The following is a 17964-nucleotide window of genomic DNA, read 5'->3' as shown; positions in this document are numbered from 1 at the left end:
CCCACCTGCTCTTCTCCACCCAGCACCCCACCCCCCTCAACCACAATTTCTTGCAGCGATCAAGAAATATTCATGTACCTACTGTGCGCCAATTGTTTGCTTGCTGTATGTGTGAAGGGGAAGAGCTGGGTGGGGGTGGGGAGTGGGTGAGCCTAGATGGTAAAGGACCGAGGGCTTGGTTTCCCACTCTGGGCAGAGGCACGTAGTCAGTCTATCAAGGGAAGCAAAGCGAGGGAATGGACAGTTCCCCACAGTCAGGGCTGAGAGGGGGGGTGATCTGAGTGCTGGCGGCTGGAGGCCATGGGGACCATTTGCAGTTACTTTCTGATGCTCCCTCATCCACAGCGGACCTTGTGATCATCAGATACTTTCCCTCTGAGCCCCAAAGTGGTTTTAGCATCCTTCCCAACACAAGCAACCCTGTCCGTTCATCGAAGTGGCCTAATTTGCCTTTGTAGCCCTACGCAACTTAAGGTAGAGGACACTCCTTAATGCTAATTAAATATTCATAAACGTTGCCTTTTAGAGAGGATACAGGTAGAAGCATTTCTTAAAAAAACGGTATCTCGCTCTGGATTTATTGAATCTGTTTTTCCCTCCTCTTTTTCTTTTTTTTTTTTCCCCTCAGGAGAAAATAATGAATGTCAAAGGAAAAGTGATTCTGTCAATGCTGGTTGTGTCAACTGTAGTTGTTGTGTTTTGGGAATATATCAACAGGTAATTATGAAACACGATGAAATGATGTTGATGAAAGTTAATCTAGTATTAACCAAGTCACCACATTGAATTAAAAGTAGCATTAACTGAAACCATAAAGAAGAGATTCCACCCATCCTGTATCTTTGAGCCCTGAGCTGTTTTTAAAAGCATTAGAGGGGGAAAGTGGGGGAAAAAAAAAAAATAAAAGCATTAGAGCTCCAAGTACCTTCTGGCTAATTAATTATCCTCCTTCCTGCTATATTCCTAATATCTTGATCAGAATTTGCAGTTCTGGGCAGACCAGATCCAGAAACAGTATGGCTGTATTAAGCTCAAAATGTAATTTTAAATTATTTGAATGGCCAGGTATGGACAGTACCTTAAAAAATTTCAGACCCAGATTCCATGAGAAACGCACCCTGATTTTTGCAATCCTAAGATATTTGCCGTTTAAAGGAGCAGCTCAAGTTGTTGACTTTGCTGCAAAATACACTGGAGTCGCTGATGATTCATTTGTGCCTGGCTAAAACTTTTCATTTCTTGTTTTTTTGTTTTTTTAACTGGACAGCATAGTGAATTAAACATTTCACTTTCAAATTCATCAGTGGATTCACCCCAAACATACGAGCTGCTTCTGTGCTTTTGGAAACTACAGTGCCTCAGAGATTCCAGCTGGAGAAGCTTCTGACAGAAAGAAGTCTCCACTTTGACTTAAGAGGCACTGACACAGCTCAGCCTTTTATCCCAAAAGTCCACTGTAGACTCTGGGCAGGGAGAGCTGTCTTGACACCATTAATATTTTTATGGCGAAGTGTTTTAGTCAAGTTCACAGTGATGGTCTGGATTAACATGTGAATGTCTCTTTCAATTATTAAATGCCAGGATTTGATGAGCCCGTAGGACCATCTCGGCTGCTAAAAAAGGAACTGCATCTTGAGGTCCCTCAATAGAAGGAGAGTTGCTCCAGAATTTGGGAGCTATTTTTCCCCAGAGTGCTGCATAGATCTGACTGCTTCTGGGGTATTACTCTGTTTCATTCTGAACAACTAACTCATTTTAAGAAAAGACAAGTAGAGTGTGACCAAGTTCAAGGGGTCTATAAACCAGGTCTTTCGAATTGAGAGTACTAGGGGCCCCAAGTTTGAGGAAAAGGTGACTCAGAGGTAAGTGCAGGGGCCCCAAGCCTCCCTGAGGTACTTGAGGGCTCAGGAAATATCCTCACTGGAGTTTGGAGCTAGGCTGCCTGGGGTTGGTCCTAGGCCACCATTTACCTCCTCTGTGACCTTGGGCAACTTGCCCTGCCACTCTGTTCCTCATTTTACCTATCTTTAAAATTGGGAGAGTAATAGTACCTGCTTCATACAGTTGTTGGGAGGATTGAGTGAGTTATTGTGTGTAAAACAGTTGGGGCAATGTCTGGGACTTAATAAGCAGTCAGTGCTAGTTGCTGTCATCAAAATCATCGTCACCATCACCACCGTCACCATCTGTTCCAGGCGGCAGACTTGGACAGGGGACTTTGGCAGATAGAACAAAGTCTCCAAGAGAAGAACAAGTGCCCTTTGGGGGTCCTGCCCTGAGTTAAGATGCTTGTGTGGATAACCGTCAAGCGCTGAACACTTGATTGGATAAACTTGGTATTTTGAATGGCACCGGAGTTGTGCTTCTCTATTTTGGGTGGTTCACAAAATTAACACAAGGGAGCCAAAGGCCCAACTGTGTGTGTTGGCACTAGCCTCCCACAAGGAGGGTCATTTTTAGTGCTGGGCACACTGTCTTTGCTCAGCAGCCAGAGCAGGTTCTGGCTGCTCTTCAGGGCTATGGCCCGGCACCCAGATTGTGGCCACATGATTCTTCAAGAAGAATCCACCTGAATATCTGCAAGGGACTTACAAGGCAGCAGATCCTTTGCCACCTTGTGAATTGGTCATGTGACGGTTTGAGGTGAGCCGAGGGCACAAACATTAGACAGGTGGGTGGCACCGAGCCAAAGGGGATTTTAAAATGACTAAATCAGCTGGTTGGTAGAGCGCACTGTCGTCAGCAGTACCTCCTGAGACAATGTCATCCGGGATTGCATACGCTTTGAGGCTGGATGAAGGGCGGGAGGAAATCTTAGCATTTTAACTGGAGGAAACTTTCAAAGTTATAATGAAACAATAATGATGGTGACGGTGATGATGACAGCAGCTCCTGGTTACTGAGTGTTGGCATGTGCCAGGAACTGTGCTGTGTACTCCCTCCAGATCTTAGAACAACAGCCCTGAGAGGTTAGTGTTAGTCCAAGTTTCTAGAAGAGGAACGCTGCGTCTCTGAGGCTCAGAGCTGGATGTGGCATTCAGTTCTCTCTGCAACCGTTGTTTTGTTTTCTGGAGGAAGATAAATCCTGGGTGAGGGATGGCTGGGCCATGGTGTTCGTGAGGAGGTGGCAGGAAGGGACCCATCCGTGGAGCTTCTTTCCCTCATTGAAACCACTCCTGAACAATGGAGGACTGTCTGTCATCTTTTTTTTTTCTTTAGGAAGATCATGAGAGTCTTTAGAGCCCTCCTTGTTCTGGGTAATACTGAAGTGACTGCAGTGGTACCTCCCAGTCTCTTGAGAACGTTGGTAAATCTCAAAGGAAGGTGGAAACCTAGGAGTAGCTAAAACCCAGGCTTTCAACTCATCCCAGGGCTTCAATGATAATGGTTTGCAAAATAGCCTTTCTCAGAATTAAAAGTAACGTGATATGTTTTTATTTCTCACTTGCTTTTAGCCCAGAAGGCTCGTTCCTGTGGATATATCACTCAAAGTAAGTGCTTTGAATTCTAGATGTCTCTGGGACGTCTCCCGTGACCACTCCTGCACCTCTTACAGCCCATTCTTAACATGGCAGCTGGTGATGGAGCTGGCGATGGAGCCCTGGTCAGAGGTGGGGGGCAGTGATGGGTTCCCAGGAATCTTGACCGCATCCCTCCTGCCCCCTAGATGTGTCTTTATAGAACCGTGGCTGTGTTTTGCTCTTGCTTCTTTCTCCTTAAATGTCTCTTTAAGTGGTGTCTTTTAGAGACCATTCCTGCCTTGCTAATAAAAAGAATCAGGGTAGATAGATATCGTCCCTTATGCTGCCCATTACATATCGTATAAAGACCCTTGCAAGAAATTTCTTTGAGACAAGAGATCATGAAAAAAGTTTGTGATTCCTATTCCTGATTAACTAGTATGTATTATATTATTATTATTAACAATGAGAACTATGTAATCGTTCATTTTTCTATCTTTGGCTTTGTTCCCAGGAAGCTCAGAGCAAAGTGTTGTGCCTAACTGCTTGTACTTTCCTCAGCCTGCATTTCTGATATAATTTATCCCCTGGCATTAAATCCGGGCTTTTATGCTTACAAAATGCCATGGGATCTTGGCAATGTCCCCAAACCCACTCAGCCAATATCTTAGCTACAAATGAAAACAAAGGTAAAACCTTTATTCTCACAAATGGCTGGGATGACCCAGGTCATGTGAAAATAGTAATACCTACCAGGTGACTAAAGAAATGTTTCTCTTTCTGTTCCCTTTTGTTTGCTTTATTCTTGCATTATTTCCCTACTTATTATAATCATATCTTCTTAATCATAAACCATCTCAAACACTTCTTGAAAGTCGATGAACATTCAAACAGGTTTCTTAATATTATTTCTGTGCGTACCTCCCCACTTTATTGCCCAATTGAAGGGGATTTTCATCTCCTGTTTTCTCCTCTTTTCCCTCCCCCGCGAAGGCCCTCACCTTGGGGAGACTCTCACAATAAGTGGAAAGGTCTGCATGTGGGTGGGGAAGGTGGCTTCTGATATAGTTTTCTGAGTTTCTGGTTCAGAGACCTTCAGATTTCCTGAGGCTGTCACTCCTGTTTTTGCAGCAACCTGAATTCTCTTAGTTGAACAAGAGAGATTTTTTTTTTTTTTTTTTTTTTTGGAAAGGTGCACTGGTTTCTTTATTAAGATCACAATTTGTTACAGTAATTTTCAGCTTATAAAGCCCTTTTTATGTATGCTATTTCATTTAGTCTTAAAGCTGCCTTCCTGGCAGGTTGTTTATTATTATTATTGAGTATTATTATCTGACTTTTCAGAGGAGAAAAATCAAGATTCAGAGAGGGAAGATGTTCTATCACAGCCACGCAACTAGTAAGTGGCAGAGCCAGGACTCAGGTTTATGTATTAATGTCCCCCACCCACTCCCATCCCATCATTCTTTTCTCTCTTCTCTCCTGCCTGGGCTCCCTGGATGATAAGCTGAGGGCTGGGAGCTGCCCCAGGGAGGAGAGGTTCAGGCAGTGTCAAGTCTATATACTCTCTCATTCAGCTAGAGCAGCTTCACTTCTGTCTGTTTTGCCAGCTGGCAGTTTAAAAAAAAAAAAAATTTTTTTTTTTTTTTTTTAAAGATGTTCTATCGTAAAGAGTTTGGAAAAAAAACCCCATTTGGTTGGGACTGTCTCATTTTCTAAAAATGTTTGTCATCTTTTTCATTTCTTAGAAACTCAGAACTTGGTGACAACGGCAGTCAGAAAAACTGGTGGTTTCCAAGCTGGTTTAAGAATGGGTAAGGCGGTGGGATGCTGATCTATGCTTTTCCACCCATTGAACACTTACAGAGAGTCCAAGTAGAATGGTTCCGTGGTCATGACCTTCTCAGTCACTCATCTTTCTAGAGTCCTTGAAATCATATGAGGACTATATTTCGTGGTTGGGCTAGAGCTTTCAGTGTTTGTTTTTTCCATTTAAGTTGGAGGTGAGTAAGGCTTGGGCTGAAGTTCAGATTGCGGGAAAGACTATCATAAAATAAAATATTCTTACCAGAACTCTTTTATCAAGTTTTCTCCACACCCTGAAATAATCTGAAGGTTATTGGGGCATTAAATTGATAACTATGCTTACTTGCAAAGATAATAAGAAAGGTGGGTACTGTGTATTTTCATCAAAAGCATGTCTTCATGTCTACCAATCTGTATGTTTTAATCCCTTCACCTTTTCCATCCAGCTCCCCAACGCCCCTCTGCTCTGGCAACCATCAGTTTGTTCTCTGTATCTATGAGTCTGTTTCTGTTTTGTTTGTTCATTTATTTTGTTACAAAATGGTCACAGAGATGCAAAGTACAGTATACAGAATATATTATAGTCAATAATGTTGCAACAACTATGTATCGTTCCAGGTGGGTACTAGACTAATTGGGGGGTGGGGTGTCACTGCATAAATTATATACAAGTGTAACCACTATGTAGTATACTTGACCTAGTATAAACTAATGTTGAATGTCAACTATAACTGAAAAAAATAAAGTCTTAGAAAAAGGTATGTCTTTATGAATAACCATCTAGTGTCATGAAACTTTCTGTAGCCGTTCACTTACTACACGTGTTCCCTGCCTCCCAGCACGTTTCCCTGTGTGTCTGACACTGTAAATCCCCCGCCCCCCCCTTCACTCAGCTGCTTTCCCTTTGTATACATAGGACCCACAACTACCTGGGGGAAGAAGAAGACATAGACAGAGACAAGGAACAACGAAAGGAAGACAATGAAGAGCTTCAGCTGTCCGACTGGTTTAATCCACAGTAAGAGAAAGCGTCGCCCACGTGCAGTAGAATTCATAACTCAGCAGGAGGTGGCGGGGCTATGTAGACAACAGTGCCACTGAGAACATTCCTGAGTGGGGAGATAGGGTCTTAGCATCCATTAAACCTATAACAACAGATCAGCTGAGAAACCAAGAGTCTAGATGTTTGGATTCAGGTGCTGGAGCCAACACGATCATTCTGACACTAATTGGCCAATGGTAGCAGATGAGTCACAAAATGCTGGAGCCGGAAGGGGTCTTACCGGCCATAGCATGTTGTGGGAAGCCACAGGATCTAGTCGAGTCAGCAAGAAAATTCTCTCTGAGATTAACTCATCGGTAAAATGGCAGCGATGACACAAAATCTCATGGGGCCAAACGGGCATTTGTTAAGCAAACATACAACAAACGTTGATCAAACACTTATGATAGGCTAGCTGGTGTTTTTCAAACTACTGGTCGCTCTCCATTAATATGTTCAGAAACTAGCTTAATGGGTAGAAAACAGCTTTCTTACAAAAATGAAATCGAATAGAAAATCAGGGTATCACAGGAAGTAAGGATAAACATTGTTTAGTGGAATTTTTGTTTCTGTATATATGTATATGCGCATGTGTGTGGTTGTGACGTAAAATGTATTTCTCACTGTGATTCGTGGTCAAAAATTCTGTACTACACATTGTGTTAGGCACAGGGGACAGGAGTAATCAATTAATATGGGTATATTCAGGAAGCTCACAATCTTCTAGGGGCCCTAGATGTGAAACTAGGATTTGCTAAGATTGGTAAGGAGATATGATCCACCTGACTGAGAAGGATGTAGCTTAGGGAGTGAGGTGGTGGGAGCTGTCCAGGGGACCTGAGCCTGAGGCTGCTCACTGGGGAAGGGACCTGGAGGAGGAGACACAGGTGCAGAAGTAGGGGAGGCGATGAGCTCGACTGGGGATGTATGTGGATTCAGGCACCAGGGGGCATCTGGACGGAGATTCATAGGGTGCTGTGTTCGGGCTGCTAGAACACAATACCATAGACTGGACGGCTTATAAACACTAGAGATTTGTTCCTCAGTCTGGTGGCTGGGAAGTCCAAGATCAAGGCACCAGCATATTTGGTGTCTAGTGAGGACCCACTTCCTATTTCATTCATGGGGGTCTTCTCGCTGAGTCCTCACATGGTGGAAGGGGTGAGGGAGCTCTCTGGGATCGTATTAGGGCACCAATCCCATTCACGAAGGCTCCACCCTCATGACCTAATCACCCCAAAGGCCCCACCTCCAACTACCCCCACAATGGGGATTATGTTTCACCATATGAATGCAGGGATGGAGGAGAACACAAATAGTCCATCTATAGCAGTGCCTGAGTTCAGCTGAAGATATATGGTGGAGATGTAGCATGAGGAGCCCTCAGAATACAGGTGACCGTGGGATCTGTGAGCCTGGCTGAGGCCACCCAGGCAGAGGAACAGACCTACCTCCCGTTTGACTTCAGCATTTAAAGGACGGGTAGAGGAAGAGATGTCTGAGGAACAGCTACAGAGGCAGGACGAAGATTGGGAGAGAACAGCATCTATTCCAGTATGAGGGATCTTGGGCTCTGGAAAGAATGAATGTGTCCTGGCAAGTTCTCTTATTGTTTTGGGTTGGGGAATCCATGCCAGTGTGGAAGGATGGGAATTTGGGGCCCCTGTGTATCATTTGATGAGCTGGACAACAGAGATGCTGGACAACAGAGATGCTAAACCATTACAGGAAATTTAAGACTGTGGACACATTATTGCTTTGATAAGCCCCTTAGATGGCAGCAGGTTAAGTCCTCCGAAGGGATCAGGCTTGGTGAACCAAAGATGGTCACCAAGCTCCCTTCCGAAGAGGGTGGCACACTTTTACTGTAGCACTTGTGCTTTGCTGAGCAGGACTTGGGTGGTGAATTCAGGACTGAATTACTGGGGGCAGAGAGGAGAGACAGATCACTGCCACCTGCTGTCACTCTCTCCACTCTACTCTGCACACGGCTCAGCTTCTCTCTAAACAAATAGCGAGCAGATATTTAAAGAATATTGGTTTAAAGTGGCACCAAATTCAAGCCTTCTCAGGGCACCAAAGTGTACTTCTTGCACAAATGAATGATTAGATGAACAACTGCAGGAACAAATAAATACATTTATATCAATGTATCCTTTTCTGTAATCTCCCTAAGACATATTACAGCATAGCACGTACACATTTCCACATTAAGATCTCGCAGCTTCCACGGCACCAGATCCTCGTAATTTTCCTCCTTCTTTCTCCATTCTCCCTTCTCAGTCTCCTTGACAGGAGCCTCTGCCTCTTCCCAGCCTTCAAATGTTAGGGTTTCTGGAAGTTAAGTCCAGTATCCTCATCTCTTTTCTTTATGCAGCATCTTCCCTCTGACGTGCGTCTAACTGCCTGCCTGACAGCTCTGCATGTCTCCCGTGGCCCCACTCCACACTGGTTCTTCTCATTTCCCATCTCACGCCAGTCTGGGAGACCCCCCAGTTCAGCCTCGTCCCGCCATCCTCCTGACAGTCTAATTCCTTAACGTGTTCTGTTCATTCTTCCTCCAAAATTCTTCCTGCGCCATCTGCTGCTGTGTATTCCACACCACCACCCTTGTTCTCACCACCGTCAGCTCCTTTCTGGATCACTCTCCAGCACGCTGCTGCTTAGAAGGAGTTCAGTAAAGAACGTGTTGTATGCATTCCACATCTTTGTTGACCTGCACAATTCCTACAGTTTTAACGCTTCCTCCACTCAGCCCTTGGATACCACAATGTTCCCACAGCTAAGGACATACAATTTTAAAAAACCACCAGTAACCCAGGCAGGTATGTGTTTTGGTTATGGAGGCCCTTTTACTTTGGGGGAAGCCTTTGGTCTACACGGGTGGAACCACACAAGCTGACGTGACAGGGTACCCTGCTTGGAAGGAAGGTTTCTGGGCAGCTTCGAGTCTTTCCCAGAGCTTTTCCCTCCTTTTATAGCCCTCATCTTTGTGACCATGGATATCTCTGGCAGGTGACAGTGGAAAAGGCTAGCTCTTGGCACACGTGTGGCCTGTCCTCTTACTTCTTTTTTTGGGGGGAGGGGGAATTGTGGGTTTTGATGACTAAGACTCGTTAATACAGAGGTTTATCCAAGAAACTGATCTCAACTTGTGCACCCTCCCCCTCACTCCCCGCCACTGCCTGCATTTCAGGCAGTCACCTGGCTTCTTGGTCAGGGGCGCTGACATGCTGGAATTGCCAGTGGAATTTAATAATTAACAGCTGGGAAATAGAACATTTTAATTTTTAATTAAGCATTAATTTTTAATATTGCTACTTTTTTGTCCTGCTCAAAGGAATCTTCCCAGCCAAGTAACCAAACTAGAAACTGGTTTTCTGACTCAGTCTTTCTAGAAATCGTGGACTGAGTGGTCGTGCAGTTGAGGAGTGTATAGTAGGCTGACCACCTTTCAGGATGGTGAGATTCTCGGGGGGTAGGATGAGGGTCTCATTTCTCGGATTTCCATGCTTAGCACAGGGCCTGGTAAGGAGCAGGGACTCAGGAAATGTGCGTCGAGGGACTGAGTGCCTTGGTCTGGCCTTCGCTATAAATCAAGTGGCAGTTCCGGTCTCTTCCTCTCCTACTCCCACTTTATTTGTAAAATGGGGGTGACGATAGCATCCACTTTCTAAGGTGGTTGTGAGGATTAAATGAGAGAATGAAGTCAAGTATCGAGCCCCTGTATACCGTAACTATCAAGTATATCTTCTCCCTTCTTTTCTTCCTGCTCCTCTTTCTCTTGCTTTTTAAAAAAATAATATTCCCTGCTTACCAGATACCCAACTCGGACACAGCTGCATGACTTAGCTAGCAAGCTAGGTCAGAACCACTTAAAAGATCCTTGACAGGCTAAAAATGAAGGACTGCAACGAATGAGGTGATCATACACGGGAGAGTTTAAGTGCAGAAATGTTGGTTATAGAAATATAAGCCGTGTGTGTGTGTGTGTGTGTGTGTGTGTGTGTGTGTGTTGCGTGTGTGTGTGAAATCTTGTCATTCAACAAAGCTGGGGGTTTTATGTGACTAAAAGCATCACATAAGCCTCTAAAAACAAAGGAGAAAAAAAAAAACTCATCATTTCTCATTCTGCAGCAGCTAATTTGAGTGGAAATAGTGACAGAGCTGGGTTCTAAGCCCAGCTTCATCAGCATAGCAAATAAATGTCTATACAGGAAGTGATGTGAGTGGTGGCTTAGCGCAGACTCCAGACTCAGCCTGTCTGGGTTCAAATTCCTGCTTTGCCCTAACTGTGACCTCCGGCAAGTTATCGAACCTCTCTGTGCAGCAGTTTCCTCATTGATAAAATGATAATCAAAATAGCACCCACCTCGGATGGGTGAGGCCCTTAGCACAGTGCCTGGCCCCACAGGAAGTGGTCAGGGTGTGGTAGTTACCATCAGCAGCAGCTGGCTGTGTGGCCTTGGAATAGTTAACAAACCTCTCTGAGGCTTGGTGTTTTTACCTGGACGGTGGACATAATATGTGGCATGCCTGTTGCATGCCTGTTAAAAAGAGAAAGGGGATGTGAAGGTGTTGGCACAGGTTGGTACAGAAACCAAAAAAGCTTCTTTTATGATTGAAGGAAACCAAGAGCAGCGGTCCCCTGTGCAGTCAGCATATCTGGGTGTGAGGGCGGAGCTGAGTCTCAGTGTGAGACTCCAGACAAGATGGGGAAGGTCAGGAGAGCAGCCTGAGAGGGCCTCCACTCCCCACCCTGCTGCCCCCACCCCGCCCCATTTCTGGAGGCACTCCAGCTGTGCAGGAGGAAGAAGGAAGTAGGCCAGAAGCAGGGCGCAGGGCTGGAGTGGGAGGGCAGTCTGCTCCAGAATTAGAGTGCGGAGCTAGGTGACACTGGGACAGGAGGCATGAGGGCCAGTCTACTAAGGCCCTTTTCTACTCTGGGGCTGGGGCTGGGGTGAGGAAGGATAGGGGCAGTTTTGTGAGAACCCACCCTCCACTCGTGTGTGAGGGGAGGGGAAGTTCTCACGGGCCTGATCTATTTGCTGACATCTCCCCCGACAGCTTCCCCAGGACCACAGGCACGCAGACATTAGGGACCCCACTATAGGGACCACCGGGGACCATCAGGCCATGGCCCCAAACACTGACCTCCTCGTAGTGGATAAAGTACAAGCAAAGGCCTAGCAGGGGCCAGGCTTGTGCGTGCTGGGTTTGAATCTAAATAACTGTTTCAGCCTCTGCGTCCCAACGGGAGAAATGCAGCGACTTCCTGAGCAAAAGGGGATCAGGGCTGAGCCCTCTCCACCGGCTGGAGGCTGAGTTTCACCCTCGCACTGGGCCCCAGCTGCCTCTCAGCCTTTCTGCCCTTCTGCCTTTACCGTTTGTCTGTCATAGCTCTTACGTTGCTTCCTGTGTTTGTGTTGGCTTTGCCAAGTTCCTTTCAAGTGTTCTGAGAGCAGAACACGTGTCCCTCCCCCCTTGTGCTACTAGTAAAGAGGCCCCGTCCTGTGGTCTGAGGAAGGTGTCTGTGCGGGAGCCCCATGTTCCAGCCTCAGCGGTGGGGGCCTCTACTGAGTCCCTTCTTTTCTGGGGGGCTCTGTCTCCTCGTTTGTAAAATGAATGGTAATACCCAAATCCCCTTCGTCTGGGGCCCTTTTTGGCCTATCACCAAGTTCCTACCCAGAAATCCTTTCCTGGCAAAAGGCAAATTGAAACAACTTTTTTCTCTTTCAACTCGGTGTCACTCTCTCCTTCTCCTTCTTAGGCTCCGAGGGTACCCCGAGGATAAACGGGGCCTGGGAAGGGTTTGGGGAGATAGGGGGAGGGAATAAGAAGGAAGAAGAGAACAAGAAAAATAGGAAAAGGGGGAAAGGGTCTGAGATACACAGGTAAGATCCCCAGAAGGCCCCCGAGGCAGCCCTAAGAGGCACCTGGGCCCCAGCTGACTGTCCCACACTCCGAAGGTGCTACCCTTGAAATGTCGTATGGCCCAGCGGACTGCTTGGTGTCTGTCCAGCTACAGTCAGGATTCAGGGACAGTCACTGCTGATCATAGCGGACCCTGGGTTTCCTGAAGACAGTCTCTGCCCCATTTATAAAGCAAAGCTCTCCCAACTCATAGCCCTCTACATTTTGTCTCACCAGGAAACGCCCAGAGGTCGTTACAGTGACCGGATGGAAGGCGCCCGTTGTGTGGGAAGGCACTTACAACAGAGACATCTTAGAAAATTACTATGGCAAACAGAAAATCACCGTGGGTTTGACGGTTTTTGCTATCGGAAAGTAGGTGTCGCTATTCAAATTGACCTTGACTTTTTCTTGTTCCAAATGTAAAAATGTTTGTGAGGGGCCCTCTGGGCTTCCAGAGGCTGTTCATGACTTGTCTGAATTATTAGATAGGAGAATGTTATAATGGCACCATTTCAGTCTCGTGTCTGCTGAGGACCCAAAAAGATGAGAGCAAAACAACAGTCGGTGAGTTGACTCCTTCCCACCTCAAAATGAAGGTGTCGGGTTACAGGTAGAAATGGCAGCTCCACCCACTGAGTCTGGAGTCTACAGCACACCCACCCACACCCACACCACTTCCACCCGGACCACCACGGCTTTCTCTGGAAATTCCAAAAATGCCAGCAGTTAGATAGTCCATTCTTTCTCCTACACTTTCAAGACCCAGGACCAAGGACAGAAGGATTTACAGCAAGTTCTTGTTCCAGAGTGACCCGAGTGTGGTGGATTTCCAGGTCAGAGCATGGCTGACCACCCTAGGAAGGTTTTCGGCCCCCGGACATTCAGTTGGTCAGAAATTCCTCTGCTACAGGTTAGGTGGCTTCCCCTGTCAGCTTCTATTTCCTTGTTTAGAACGTTTCTCACAAAACTGAAATCATTCTTGAAATTAGTAGCTTGTGATATTGGTTTTAAAATATAACCCATTTTGCTCTTTTGGAGATTTTTTTCCAAAACAAAAGCAAAGCTCAATTTTTTTCCTACGCCTTCCCCGCTCCCCCATCCCCCACCCCTCAATCTTTTCTGAAAGCCACAAGGAAAGTGGACCCCGTTGCACTGCACAGAGTTGAAGGTGCAGGTTGATCTGAGCTGGAGTTCCGCCCCCTGCTGGGCCTAAAGGGGAGCTAGCTCTGTGAAGATGTTAAGTCCTCCAACCCAGAGCTCAGGGGCCATTGCTGCCACCATTCTCATCAAGTCCTAATGTCCCCGGCTGTGCTGATCCAAACGACTGCGGTGGTCTCTCTAACAGAGGAGGGTGACGCTGACGTTCTGACATTTTACTAGAAGAATCTGTGCTGTGATGACTTGAGAGCCGATGCTCACTCAGGACACCTAATCCTTTGGCTCGAGAGGGGACAAGCCAGAGCAATGCAGATGGATTGGATCCCGGTGTTTCCACCGAGAGCCCAACATTGCCCACTGCCCGACAATGACTTCAACCGTCCGTTGTGTCACTGAAAGAAGCATCCAAACCTGTAAAGAACTTTTATAGGATTTTGTCTGAGCCAAACTGATGACAATTGCCAGAAAGCAAGATCTCAAATGCTCCAGAGAATGACAGTTTTGCAGGTGCTTTTATGCCTTTGAGATGAAGGAGGGAACCTAAGGAAGATGACATGAGGATGGGAGAAAACAACTAAAGAAGTTATATGCCTGGGGCGTGACTACCCCCCATGTCCTGCCCACTTAGGAGTTTGTGCTCAGCTCTCCCTGTGAGGGCACTTTCCATAGAACCCTTTTGTCATCCCCTGTTGCAGTTCCGCAGAGCTCAGCTGTATATGGCACATCCTGGGGGCAAGCCCTGTGCTCTCTGCTCTAAGGAAGGAGGGGACTGTTTGTATTCAGCAGCCAGAATAAATCTCTGCAAGAGTGGATTTAGACTTTTAGGAGGTGTAATGTTTGGTTTATTTTCAAAGAACAATGCCTCAAGCGTTTACATCTTTAAACAATGTTAAACCTCACAATGGTTCCCTTCCTCCTCCCAGGATTGTCTCCCAGCTACAGGGCACAATAGATTTTTCTTAAAGTTGCAAAGGACCAAAGAATTTCCTGGCTATCCCCCACGGAGCCACGTCAATGTTTTCCTTTCTATGGCTCAGACACATTCTCTCCATTTAAAGACTCGGTACTGTCAACCCTTGGGTTTCCAGAGGCAACATTAAAAGCACACTTTAATTTTGGTAGGAAAGAAAGGGAATTCAAGCAGCAACCCAAGTGAAAAGAAGTGCCAGTTATTGTTCCTCACAAAGCACTGGCCAGTGAGTGGCCAGGACTGTGAGCAGCACGAAATATTCAATCTACATCCAATGAGGCTGGGGTTTGCATGAGTTGGGTTTAGCCATCTTTCTACTCTTTCTGCTTCTCTCCATGACTTCACAAGATACTGTGGAGCTTGGGTTACAGAAGACATCAACGTGGTGGGTTTTGGTGTTTTTTTTAAAACCATCTTGTATAATATGTGTATGAGGTTATTGTGATTGTAGGAAAATGAGTGTCCGTGATTACTTGTATTTCAAGTGGACAGCGTGAGGAGTCGATATTTGTAAGCAGTCGGCAGTGAGTCTACTTAGCACCCGTTACCATACAATTAATCCCATTCCTCTCACTCGCCCTCCAGCCACCACCCTTCTCGTGTAATATGTGAAAAGAACTTGCACTGTGATCCATTGATGAGGGGTTTCATCGTAGAATTCATACCGTGTTTCCCCGAAAATAAGACTTAGCCGGACAATCAGCTCTAATGCGTCTTTTGGAGCAAAAATTAATATAAGACCCGGTCTTATTTTACTATAAGATCGGGTCTTATATAATATAACATAATGTAACATAACATAACATAACATAATATAAGACCAGGTCTTATATTAATTTTTGCTCCAAAAGACGCATGAGAGTTGATTGTCCAGCTAGGTCTTATTTTCGGGGAAACACGGTAGCATCCTGTATTATTTATTTTTTCTTCTAATGGGTTCTGGATTGTTTCTTGGTGGATGGGGACTGGTCTCAAGGGCCAGTTTCACAGAATAAATATCAGAGTTTACAGCTAGTCACTGGCAGAGCCTGGGGCTTCTGACTGACCACAGCCCTGAAATGCCCAGTGTTGTCCAGTGTCCATCCATCTCCAGACTAAGGAGCCGCTAGGCTGAAGGTAGGAACTTATAGCATTAGGGCAAAGAGAGAATGCCAGTGCGACCAGCTTGAATGGTGAAACAGGTCAGCACATGGCTCCCTACCCCATTCTCCTACCCCAACTTGTAGGCCGACAGGTAATAGCTGGCCCTCGGGCAGAGGCCGGGACTGGCTTACTGGGCCTTTCTGCTTATCCGGGTCCCCCAACATGGTGTTTTTTGGATGAACTGATAAATAACTAAACTACCACTACACACCTATTTAGAATGGTTGAAATCCAATACACTGACACCACCAAATGCTGATAAGGACGTGGAGCAACAGGAACTTGCATCCATTGCTGGTGGGAATGCAAAATGGTACAGATACTTTAGAAGATGGTTTGGCAGATTCTTACAAAACTAAACATACTCGGGCCAGCCCAGTGGCTCAGGCAGTTGGAGCTCCGTGCTCCTAACGCCGAAGGCTGCCAGTTCGATTCCCACATGGGCCAGTGGGCTCTCAACCACAAGGTTTTCGGTTCAACTCTTCGACTCCCGCAAGGGATGGTGGGCAGTGCCCCCTGCAACCAAGATTGAACACGGCACCTTGAGCTGAGCTGCCACTGAGCTCCCGGATGGCTCAGTTGGTTGGAGCGCGTCCTCTCAACCACAAGGGTTGCCGGTTCAACTCCTGCAAGGGATGGTGGGCTGTGCCCCCTGCAACTAGAAACGGCAACTGGACCTGGAGCTGAGCTGCGCCCTCCACAACTACGATTGAAAGGACAACAACTTGACTTGGAAAAAAAGTCCTGGAAGTACACACTGTTCCCCAATAAAGTCCTGTTCCCGTTCCCTAAAAAGAAATGATCTATCAAGCCACGAAAAGACATGGAGGAACCTTCAATTCATATACTAAGTGAAAGAAGCCCCTCTGAAAAGGCCATGTACCATTTGACTCCAACTATATGACATTCTGGAAAAGGCAAAACTATGGAGACAGTAAAAAGATCAGTAATTGCCAGAAGTTGGGGTGGGGGAATGGAAGAATAGGTAGAACACAGGATTTTTTGGGGCAATGAAAATATCTATGTAATACCATTCATAGTGATAGATAAATTCATTATACATTTGTCTAAATCCATAGAGTGTACACTAAGAGAGAGCCTTAATGCTATGGATTTGGGAGTGATAATGAGTCACTATAGGTACATTGATTGCAACACACGTGCCCTCCTGGTATTGGATGGTGGCGGAGGAGGATGTGGGAGGGAGGGTGGAACAGGGGATACATGGCAACTCTCTGTGCTTTTGGCTCAATTTTGCTGTGAACCTAAAAACGTTCTAAAAAATAAAGTCTATTATAAAAAGGGTAAAATAGTTAAAATAAGGCTAACTCAGAGGTGGTTTGCTCTGGTATTTGGATGGATCTTATAATGGTGGTGTCTGAACAAGGGACTGGGGTTTTGGGTGACCAGTGGGAGACTCACAGGGTGAATACGTATATGGAAGGATATCCATATCCCTTAACCCATTGTCTGTGTCCCAGACGAGGATAAAGAATGACAATGGTTAGGCTTCGTGTATCCCCAAAGGACCCAAGGGTCACATCACAGCTGCATCTGGTAGGGTAGTAGCAACACTGGGTATAAGTTGGAGTTCTTGATGGAAGCTCAAGAGCTAGTAGCCCCTGATGTTTGTCAAAGGGCACAAATTTCCAGTTATAAGATGAATAAGTTCTAGGTATCTAATGTACAGTATGGTGATTATAGTGAACACTACTGTATTATGCAGAGGGTGCAAAAAAATGTATACACATTTTAAGAAAGGGAAAAACTATTAAAGTTATAATACTCAATATATACCGACAGCAAAAGATGAATACAAGTCACATTTGACTTCTGCAATTACAAGAGGTGCTCAAAGTGATAACTATCAGCATCCAGACACTTCTGATTACGGGCGAACGCTGTTTGGTAGACTTCTGTGGTGAGCGTGTAAACCGTTCCAACACCACAGCAGAAGCAGCAGGACTTGTTGCTATGCGGATCTTCCCCTGTGCACATCAAACACAGTACCACGCGTCTCAAACTTATCACGAATGCGTGCAGTTGTTGGGCGTGTTGGAGGTTCTGTTGCATACTCACGCCTCCATTGTTGTACTTCCACGATGTTCTCGAATTTTAAATACCACTTCAAAATGGTCTTGCGCTCCTTGAATGACGACGTGCTTCTGCCATTTTCTTTGACTGTCCTGCCTGTCCCATGGTGACGCCAGCATTCATTTGATTAATGCCATCTTTTGAGCGAACGTCATGCTACACATTGCTACGGTAATTCAATTCAACTTTGAAAAGTAACACATAGATAAGATCTCCTAAAATGTGTATACATTTTTTGGCACCCCTGGTATATACTTGAAAGTTGTTAAGACAGTAGATCTTAAATGTTCTCACCACAAAAAGGAAATGGCAATTATGTGGCATGATGGAAGTGTTAGCTAACATTAAGATGGTAATCATTTTGCAATATAGAA

The 17964-nt window shown here is 45.7% G+C and overlaps 1 protein-coding gene across 5 annotated transcripts in view; it reads left to right on the top strand.

Moving 5' to 3' along the window:
- GGTA1 (glycoprotein alpha-galactosyltransferase 1 (inactive)) overlaps window positions 1-17964 on the top strand; it is a 55503-nt gene that overhangs the window by 36138 nt on the left and 1401 nt on the right. For all 5 annotated transcript variants that reach the window (XM_033123205.1, XM_033123204.1, XM_033123202.1 and 2 more), the window contains 5 exons: window positions 629-717; window positions 3456-3491; window positions 5210-5275; window positions 6184-6285; window positions 12460-12597. In XM_033123205.1, the coding sequence (XP_032979096.1) occupies window positions 638-717; window positions 3456-3491; window positions 5210-5275; window positions 6184-6285; window positions 12460-12597 (422 nt within the window). In that variant the 5' untranslated portion in view covers window positions 629-637. The remainder of the gene's footprint in view (window positions 1-628; window positions 718-3455; window positions 3492-5209; window positions 5276-6183; window positions 6286-12459; window positions 12598-17964) is intronic.

The sequence above is a fragment of the Rhinolophus ferrumequinum genome, chromosome 12 (assembly GCF_004115265.2).
Source record: "Rhinolophus ferrumequinum isolate MPI-CBG mRhiFer1 chromosome 12, mRhiFer1_v1.p, whole genome shotgun sequence".
Classification (NCBI taxonomy): Eukaryota; Metazoa; Chordata; class Mammalia; order Chiroptera; family Rhinolophidae; genus Rhinolophus; species Rhinolophus ferrumequinum.
Note: the sequence above shows the minus strand (reverse complement) of the source record. Positions and strands in the feature narration are given on the sequence as shown.